General features: G+C 39.9%; 2 protein-coding genes across 2 annotated transcripts; both read right to left on the reverse strand.

Annotated features, from left to right (window-relative positions):
* Window positions 1-1,753: 1,753 nt before the first annotated feature.
* bsx (brain-specific homeobox) lies at window positions 1,754-2,993 on the reverse strand. The gene is made up of 3 exons (XM_012827630.2): window positions 2,753-2,993; window positions 2,084-2,274; window positions 1,754-1,984 (listed from the first exon to the last, which is right to left on the reverse strand). The coding sequence occupies exons 1-3, from the start codon at window positions 2,991-2,993 to the stop codon at window positions 1,754-1,756; spliced, it is 663 nt and encodes a 220-aa protein (XP_012683084.1).
* A 2,318-nt stretch (window positions 2,994-5,311) lies between these two features.
* On the reverse strand, window positions 5,312-7,341 carry lim2.1 (lens intrinsic membrane protein 2.1). The gene is made up of 4 exons (XM_012827617.2): window positions 7,167-7,341; window positions 6,157-6,306; window positions 5,690-5,824; window positions 5,312-5,473 (listed from the first exon to the last, which is right to left on the reverse strand). The coding sequence occupies exons 1-4, from the start codon at window positions 7,339-7,341 to the stop codon at window positions 5,406-5,408; spliced, it is 528 nt and encodes a 175-aa protein (XP_012683071.1). The 3' UTR covers window positions 5,312-5,405.
* Between the last annotated feature and the right edge of the window lie 2,476 nt (window positions 7,342-9,817).

The following is a 9,817-nucleotide window of genomic DNA, read 5'->3' on the forward strand; positions in this document are numbered from 1 at the left end:
GTAGTCGACGGGCCTCTGAAAATGAGCTGATGGGTCTGCTATTAGGCCGAAATGCAGATGCGTCCATGTGTTGCAAAACGCTTAATCTTTTAATTGATCACCTTCCACACTGCCTATTCTCCCCTCGCTTTTTTATTTTCTCAGCAAATCTGAATCACGTTTTGAAAACGACATGAATTGCTTTTCAAAGAGGGGGTGGAGTGGGGGTGGGGGGCGGAGGAGTGGCACATATCCTGTTATAATAAAAAAACATCCCAATTAACATACGCCATCTAAATGGGCAACGTTAGATAGACCACACATCTGATTGTCCGAAGACACCGAAACGGTAACAGTGGCAAAGGACCATGAATGGAAAATGCGTACGACACAAATGAGGTATAGAACTAACGAATTGATGTTGAAAGAAAATGTAACCTTTAACAAATTGCTGATGTGTGAGATGTTTGCAAAATGAGTTTATTCAAAGTAACAGCCTTTGACCATGCTTAAACATCCATTTATCAAAAGATGTGTTGCTCGACATCAAACTATCCAAATAACAATAAATTCATATTGTGTGTTAAAAAAGGCCTGCGCAATTCCATTGTTTTATTTCTGTAAACACTGAGAAACGCTGAAATATCAGCAAGGCAACAAGGTTTTCGTCTTAGACAAACGCTTTGCTATGCTACACGCTCACTTGTATGTCTTATCCTCCACAAAAATACGCGTCAATGGTGTATAACGTTTTTGAATTATCGAGAATCTTTTAAAGAGGGCCTTTAGCGTTCTTAACTCTAGCAAACAACCCCTATATATTTTAATTAACAAATCTTAAATCTTTAGATCAGCAGCATAAACAGCTAGACTGCAGATGTCCTGTTGGCACGGCCTCGCCGTGTGTCCCTTAAATTAAAAGATTCGTGAAACTATAGGATGAATGGAACATAGGATAACCCCTACTGCGTCTAACTCCCATCCTGTACAACGTGACCCCGTGACTAAGAGGCTACGCCGCTGGCTGCATTTTGTTAAAGTAAACGGACACAGTGCAAGGCACAAGTGAACAGATTTGGCAGACCGACTTTCACAAACGGAGCAAGTGGAATGAACTGAAAAAAATAGACTTGGAGCTACATTTAGAAATGAAACGGCTCGGAAACTAGTATGGATAAAACCTTCTAAACATAGATGGCCAAATAATGATAACTTTTTCGATAGCGGCCACATGCATGTAATCAGATATCCAGAAAACCACAATAAAATGAAGAGGCTCCATGAGAGTTGAAATAGCAAGCTTGGTAATAACAGGAACCATTTACCATTTAATCTCAAATTGCATACACAAGTATACAGCAATGGATATTATCAAAGCAAAGTGCTACATGCACTTAAGGTAACATGATGGGGACTATAAACAAAAGGGGAAAATAATTTACAATAGGCATCTTCGAAGCATTTGTCCAGTAAAAAGAACTATTTTACAGATTGCCTTTACATTGTTTGTATTTGTACATTATTATTATTATTATTGTTATTATTATTATTATCATCATCATCATACATTAGCATTTTTCATCATAAGCAATTTCTTGGACCTATCTTTTTTTTAACATTACTTGACATACATAATTTTGACAACCACTCCAATAAATATTAACAATTTGAAGCAAGAACCCATTATAAAAAAGTATATAATTTTCTCTAAAAGACATGAACTATGTACATTGCAGTTAGTTATATTGTTTCAAAAAAAATCACTTGCATTAGGCTATAGTAGATGCTCAGGAGAACACATCTCATCTTCGATATCAACGTCGTCTTCGTTTTCGTCCAGTATGTAAGTGTCTGGACTCATCCCATTTTTTATGTCATCAGTGCACTTTTCGTTCATTTCACTTTCACATGAGTTTTCTAATTCGCTTGAGTTTTTCTGGTCGTCTTGGGTTTTCCTCAGTTGTTTTTTATGCTTCATTCTTCTGTTCTGAAACCAAGTTTTCACCTGTGTGATAAAAGAAACCGTTTTATGAACAAATTCATTAACATTATTTTAGGCGCATTATTCTTGTTATTTTTTTGTATTAACTAGCCTTTTCCTCACCTGTGTCTCCGAGAGACTTAGCGCTGTGGCTAACTCTACGCGTTCGGGCGTGGACAGGTAGCGCTGTACCTCAAACCTCTTCTCCAGCCCTGATAGCTGAGAATCGGAAAACACGGTTCGGGCTTTCCTGCGTCTGCAGTGTTTTCCAGGTAATTCAGGATGGTGCTGAAACAAGGCTGGCATTTGCATACCTGCGCAATTAAAAGTCGTGGTTTTAAAGAATGTATACGAAAATAAAGCTGATTTGACAAAGTATTCCTTGGGATTTTACAATAAAAGCAAACCGACGGTGGAAACAAAAATAGTGATGTCTGCTAACTTTTGTCATATGTTTTATATATCTCTGTATTTTAGCAAGAACAATAACTACATCAACTGGGTGAGAAATAATGATAATAATAGTAATAATAATAATTATTATAATAATAATAATAATAATAATACATTTTTACATGAATCATTTTAGGATGTAACTGCACAAAATTGAAGGGCTCACTGTGCCATCGTAGCCTCTATAACCCAATGTTTGTTTTATCTATGCAATCAGGTAGAAGGAATGGCATAGACTTAAATCATAATCTCTTGCTTTATAGTCTGAGAGAAGAGGCCTGGCGTTGCCGTCCGTAAGGATGGAGTTGCCTACCATAAACCGATTCTTTTAGTACTCACCTGATGTAAAAAAGTATGGATGATGCTCCGGCTTGTGAAGGGGATGATGCGGATGGGGCGCCAAAATTGGCGTCGGCATCAGTGGGTATCCATAATCCAGAAGAGGCATCCGAGACGCAAAGGTGTTGGGAAAGGGCGAGTGAAAGACCTCTCGGAGAGGTTTTGGTTTGTGCAACAAAATATCTTCAATAAAGAACGACGTAGATCGTTGTGGGACAGCAGACGTGTAGTTGAGATTCATCTTAAATATTTGAAAAGGGCAGCTATAAACGAGTCCTGAGTGACAGGGAACTGCCTTGAAGTAACACAGTCTAAATATCCACACAATCGGACAAGTCACCCGTTTTCCGAAAGTTGAAACACTAAGACGTAATCTTTGTGACAAATAGGTTTGTAGCCCTCTGACAGCTAGATTACTATTTATTGAGGCAGAATGACAGCAACAAACTCCGGCCTGCATTTGTGCTCAGCCAATGGTGCGACTGAGGGGCGGAGGATTGAATTAGTTCTTTATGGATTAATTAGACTGACGGCAACGAGAGGGAGGGTCGCTCGCCATGGTGCTGAAACAGTCTTCCGACAAAAGCCTGTAGTTTGGTGATGGCTGTTAGGAGCCATTTACGCCAGTATCACGTTTTAAAGGAAACTTTTATCAGTGTAAAATAAAACAAAACAACCTATTTGTTAGCCTAGAGGACCTGCGACAATTGTAGGTTTAGAAAAGGATTGTTAAAATACATTTGTCAACTATGTTTCCCGGATAGATTTTCAAAATTCAAACTACCAATCAAACTGAGTTTGCCTGGTTTTTAAAACTGCATATGCTACCGTTTCTATGACCTAAAATATCTGCACATATGAATGATATCTTATGCTTCTTCATCAATCGCTATCAGTTTCAGTATCGGCAGAGTAAACGGAATGTTTGTTTTGGTGAGGATTTTTATCTGAACATTAATCTAGAAATAGTGAAAAAAAAAATCAGCATCACTTGAAAATGCTTGCAGGAACTCACTATAAATAGCATAAACGTAGAGGGTTTATGTGTCGTATTTCTGCAATTATTACTACAAACGTACTGTCCTGTCATATTAGAATTAGGATAAGCAGCACAAGAGGGTGCTCCTCGTCCACCTCCTCTGTGGCCGCAGTAATTTGTTGTTATCATGTTGTCGTCACATTTCCAATCATGGTACTTAATGTTAAAAGTGTCTTAATATACCCAGAATTCTTGCAGCAATGCTATTAGATAATTAGAGAGGATGTTTAAACGGAAATAATAATCCTTCCACGCAGGAGAGGATTTCTGTTTGATCAGGTGGACGCAACAAATTAAGTGCCGTGTTCAATTAGTCTTGAAAATACATTACTCTAGCAAATGCAAGACATGCGCTACATATGCATGAGCTTGTAAGAGCAAAATGAATTGGGACATTATTCATTGCAAATTGACAATATAGCCCAACTTTAATTATTACCAAAATGGGACTTCAAGTGACTTTTCTTGTTTTATTCTCAGCTATGAGGTCCCAATATCGAGTCGCCACTTTTTAACGAGTTGGCCTAGGCTTGGTAAACTTGGCTACGCAGTTACACAAGACCTCTGCACAAGAGAGGGGCGGTTTTACTAGACTGTTTCATACTATCACCAGCAACAACAAAACGTCAAACGTCTTTTAATTTTTATGATGTCTAACTGAGACTTCTCTGTGATAAGACCCACCTGCGCCCCATGCCTGATTACTTGAACAACATGGTAACTACTTGCTTTTAGAGGAAAATGAGAAAGTAAATGAATTAATGGTGATGAAATCGTCTTTAGGTGGGTAGTCAATAGAATCCGTTCGAAGGGGGAGCTAAGCGGCTTTTAACAGCCATTTCATCAAGTGAAATTCGGAGCCGGCTGAGGGGGAGGCAGCACTGCCTCGCTTTAACGTGATGCATCTTTAAGAGGCTTGCGTTAGTACACCTGGAATGCAGGATCTGTTTATCTTGAAAGTATACCCCATGGTGTAGTTTACCTTCAAATGTTTTATTGTCCTGATAGGGGGGCCATATTGGTTCGTTGAAGTACACCCCCCCCCCCCTCTCTCTCTCACACACACACACAATTCTCTCTCTCTCTCTCTCTATCTCTCTTTTTTTTCTCTGTTTTATTATATTTGTTCATGACTGTGGCTCACAGTAGTACACAGACTATAGTTTTCCTCCCATCTCATCTGAAAAAGCATCTGTTGCATGTTTTGTCCACTAGGCGCATTTGTGCAAAAGCAGGTGTTTCATCAGCTTCATCAATAAAGTCAAAATTCTCAGTTTTCCTTTGTCCACATTAGTGACATAAAATAATGTTAGTAGATTGTTTTGAAATGTTCAGACAACTGTGATATTCTAGAGAATCACCAGGACACAATTTTCTATGAAACTGATTGTTAGATACAATAACACATGACCAAATGACAGTGAGCTACACTAGAATGAAGAGACCTGAGTGGCGGTTCATATGCAAACATTGTGTAGAAAATAAAGAATGATGATTTATTTTTTCTCCATCCTTTATTGAAATAACCTAGTGTCTTGCTCCACAGTGGCACACTGCACCAGTGATGCTCTTAAGATGCTGGTGTTGAGTCCTTGAAGCAAACTGGGGTGATTCCTAAGTCCTCTGTGTGTTTGAACTTCTTGGGCACTCATGCATCCGATATGCACACATGTAGAATATACCTAGAAATCAATCAAATTAATTAAATATAGCTGTACCTGGCATAGTCCAAAATCAATGCAACAAGAAACCAATGCACAAACACACACACCCACACACACGTTGGTTATTGCTACTTATGTACAGTGTGTTACAGCTTGTGTTACAGCACCTTGGTCAACGCGAGTTGTTTTTAAATGTGCTATATAAATACATTTGACTTGACTTGACTTATGTACCTGAAAAGAACGTGAGCACCACTGCCACCCAGCCGATGATATAGGACCAGGAGAACCTCCAGTTGCCATAGCGTTTCCCATAGTAGTTTACCGTCACTCCAGTGTACACAGCCATCGCCAGAAATACAAAAAAGCCTACGGAGCAGAAGTGGAAAGGGCATTTACATCTGGTTAACATTTTCACACTATATGATATGAATTACCTTTCAAGTACTGGTTAGAAAATGTGCTTGTTTGTTCATCTTAACCTGGCTGAACTGAATTTAAATCAGTTGAATGGAATTGAACTGAATATGCATATTATTAGTTCTCTGCCATTTTAGGGTAAGGTTTTAGATTTTTTTTACCCTAATATTACTGCTGCTGGTCTTTAGGGAAATGCCTTGTGGTTCTCCCAAAGCAAATACTTCAGTGAAAGTGAATTCCTAGTCCATAAGCATGTGTAGTTGACAAGGAAAATGACTTACATGAGATGAAGAACAGAACGCCTGCAGCAAAGGTTTTATCGAATCTGTCGAAGGACGAGTAGTGGATGAAGGCCATGATGCCGATGATTATGCCTATGAAGCAGGCTAGCAGGGACAGGATCATGCATGCTCGAGTGGCATCCCAGTAAGCTATGGGGAATGAATGAATGAATGAACAGATGCATGGATGAATGAATGCATGGATGAATGAATAAATGAATGGATGAAAGAAACAATATTAAATGAAAAAAAAATGAATTAATATATAAATAAATTAATGTATAAGTATACAAATACATGAACAAATGAATGAATGAATGAATGAATGCAAGTTCACACTTTCACACTATAGTGTTTCTCTTGATACCCAAAGCACCAGTCTTAGCACCACCTCCAAAGCGTATCGCCCTCTTGGATGATGCGATGATGGGTGATAGCCACTGTGCCCCAGCATCAGACACAACACCAGCTGGCTGTGTGATGCAGAGGGTGGCCGGCAGGAAACCAGACTCTTACATTATTGGTTTTATAGTGTTGGTCTGGGGCCAGCACAGATCATCAGTGTTGTGATTAACCAAGAATGGGACCACTCCAATGGAATCAAATGAACATTACCATAGGTGTTTAATAATACTTTAATATAATACTTTAATAATACTTTGTAATATTCTAATCCACATTAGGTAAATCTTAAAGATTATTTATTATCTGCTTATGTTGTTATGTTATCTATTTATCTTATCTACTGTTATTTTTGCTATCCACTATTATGTGGATATTATTAACACCTAAAATAATAATATCATTAATACAATATTCCTGTTTGCCTGTTTTAAGTGTGCATGGTTACAGTACCATAAGACGCTTGGTGTGAATACAGTTCTTGAGAAATAAACATAGCATAGTGAACTTCATAAGTAAAGTAAGTAATGTTCTATCGTTGCCATTACCTGGATTATGTTCCAGTTATTCGGACCATAATGAAAACCATAACAAAGTAAAAGTCTCACCAATACTGTCCGTGTGTGTGAAGCATTTGGATGGTGTGCAGTACCGCCAGAGGCCCTGATGCATGTAGTTGTTTGAGTGTCGGTACTGCATCCAATAATCTGTTGCTGTGGAAACAATAAGGAGTATGTTCCCTACGCCAGCGCAGAACAGCCCGCCTCCCATGAAGCTGTACATCCTGCACCTGCACAGGCTCAACACACACACACACACACGCGCGCGCACACACACACACACACACACACACACACACACACACACACACAGAGCACAGAGCATAGAGAGAGAGACAATCAGGCGCGCGCACACACACACACACACACACACACAGAGCATAGAGAGAGAGAGAGAGAGAGATAGACAGACAGGCACACACACACATCACAGAGAGAGAGACAGACAGACAGACAGGCACACACACACAGACCCATGCAAGCACACACACACAAAGCACACACAGAGAGAGAGAGAGAGAGAGAGAGAAAGAGAGACACCGTTAGAGAGAGGGAGAGAAAGAGAAAGAGGGAGAGAGAGAGGGGGGGGGAGAAAGAGAAAGAGGGAGAGCGAGAGCAGTTCAGAGCATCGAGGGCCAGCGGCTCTCCTCTCATCTGAGCGGCTCTTCAGTCAGAGAGGTCTAAGTGTCCGTAATTGCATTGTAATGAAGACATTATTTCCACCGGATTGAACTGCGGGGTCAGTATCATGAATTCGCAGGCATACTCAGCTCTTCCACAAGATCAGTCAGCGTGTTGGCAAAACACAGCTGCGAGATGTGTTGACTTTTCAAAGGCTATTACAGAAAGATGGCCTGCAAGCATAATGGCTTAAAAACACTATTCTATGATCATGCACACACACAATGGTAATGCCCGAAACCCATAACTAATGACACAAAACACATCATCTAGTTGAACCATGTCAACATTAGAAGAATTGGTATACATACACAGTTGCATATATTGTTTTCTCCATTTTTAAGCATATGGAAGTATACAGTTTTACAAAGTGTATTTTCTTGTTTTTATTATATATATTATTAAAATTGTAAAGGAGAATAGTTTGAAAGATATTGAACTGATAAAAATGTATGCAGCGAGACAGTTATTTTCCCAATCATTACGTGTCAATGTCTTTTGCCTGGGACAGAGAATGTTTTTAATCATGTCAATAGGAAACCAGATTCCCAGATGGATGTATTAACCATGATGTCTCTTTAGTGCCCATTTCTCCTGGCTAACGGAGAAATGTGTAAAAGCAGTTTGGAGTCGAATGGCTTCATACTTATCAAGTACATGGATTTCACTTCATTGTTATAGTTACATTGTTACAACATGGATTCCAGCATTAAAGATCTAGTGGTCTTTCCATTTGGATCTATCAGGCTGCCACATATTGATTGATTCTCGACCCCTTGCAATCAATATAAAGTGACACCAGATGGACCCATCACGACCCATCACGTCTCTCTTTATCACACATGAATAAATATCTCTTACTTACCTTTATTCACTTCTTTGATGAAGACTGAATGACTCTTAACCACGGCAGGATATAGCAAGGCCCTACAGGGGTAGGACAGGCTGGTGCTAGCAGCGTTAACGTGTCGCTGGTGAATAGGGGAAACGTTGGAAAGAGCAAAAGAAGCGACCGGAAAACAAAAAGGCAGACGCAAAGTGATAGCCAATGAGAAAAGGACTAGTTTTTGTGGTTTGGGAATCTGCTGAAAAAACAAAACTATGCGGGAGGGCCGACGGGTTGAAGTGATACTGATGACTGGATGTTTTCCATTGAAAGCCGCGGCGTAACATCTCTCTATAGAGCAGAGGAGGCCAACCGTGAAAAGATCGGAGCCCTCGCTAGGGCTGAGAACTATGATTTTACTATCAAAACAAAGTAAAAACACAAAGACTGCTATTTTAATACATCTCCACACATATCAATGAACCACACCTCCAGATCACTGCAGGAAGAAAGTGAATCACTGAATTTGGATCAGAGGGGGGAATAATTCACACACACGACACCCCCATATCACTAGTTACCAGCCAAAATGATGAAGGGAAATGGTGCATTACTACCTGTGAGCTACGGGCCACAGCACAAGAGGAGAGAGTAATGGGACCAAAGTGGCGGGCTCTCAGAGGCCGGTCAGATGCGCTACACCCAGCATCCTGTTGGAGATGGCACCCCGTGACAGAGCGCACAGCTCTGAAGCCTCACCACCCAGGCACCACAACATTTCCTTTTTTCTTTTTGTGATACCATGTGGGCACAGAATGGGTGTTGAATGGACGGCCCACATGCCAAATCACATGCCACATCAGTGCAGCTCGGGCCCCTGCACCCAGACATAGCCCCCTTGGCATACCTGTTACATGTACAAATCAGCACAACTCCATCCTTATCATCATCATCATCACCATCATCATCATCATCATTATCATCCTCGTCATCATTATGATTTGTTATTATTATTATTATTATTATTATTGTTGTTGTTATTATCATTGTTTTTATTATTATTATTATTCGGCCTGTTGCTGTCAATACTCTGTGAATTGCAAATCTCAACACCACCCTCATCACCATCATCATCCGCATTATGATATATTATTATTCTTCCGCAGCCTGTTGCTGTCCACACACTATGCAT

This window comes from Clupea harengus, chromosome 8 (assembly GCF_900700415.2).
Source record: "Clupea harengus chromosome 8, Ch_v2.0.2, whole genome shotgun sequence".
NCBI classification, from domain to species: Eukaryota; Metazoa; Chordata; class Actinopteri; order Clupeiformes; family Clupeidae; genus Clupea; species Clupea harengus.

Excerpts from the sequence above, each read along its gene's own strand:
- bsx (XM_012827630.2), bottom strand. The coding sequence starts at position 2,993 with ATGAATCTCAACTACACGTCTGCTGTCCCACAACGATCTACGTCGTTC. Across the intron at positions 2,275-2,752 it reads TCCATACTTTTTTACATCAG|GTATGCAAATGCCAGCCTTG; the intron begins GTGAGTACTAAA and ends TTAATTGCGCAG. Across the intron at positions 1,985-2,083 it reads TAAGTCTCTCGGAGACACAG|GTGAAAACTTGGTTTCAGAA; the intron begins GTGAGGAAAAGG and ends TTTATCACACAG.
- lim2.1 (XM_012827617.2), bottom strand. The coding sequence starts at position 7,341 with ATGTACAGCTTCATGGGAGGCGGGCTGTTCTGCGCTGGCGTAGGGAAC. Across the intron at positions 6,307-7,166 it reads CACACACACGGACAGTATTG|CTTACTGGGATGCCACTCGA; the intron begins GTGAGACTTTTA and ends CATTCCCCATAG. Across the intron at positions 5,474-5,689 it reads GGTGCTCACGTTCTTTTCAG|GTATATTCTACATGTGTGCA; the intron begins GTACATAAGTCA and ends ATTGATTTCTAG.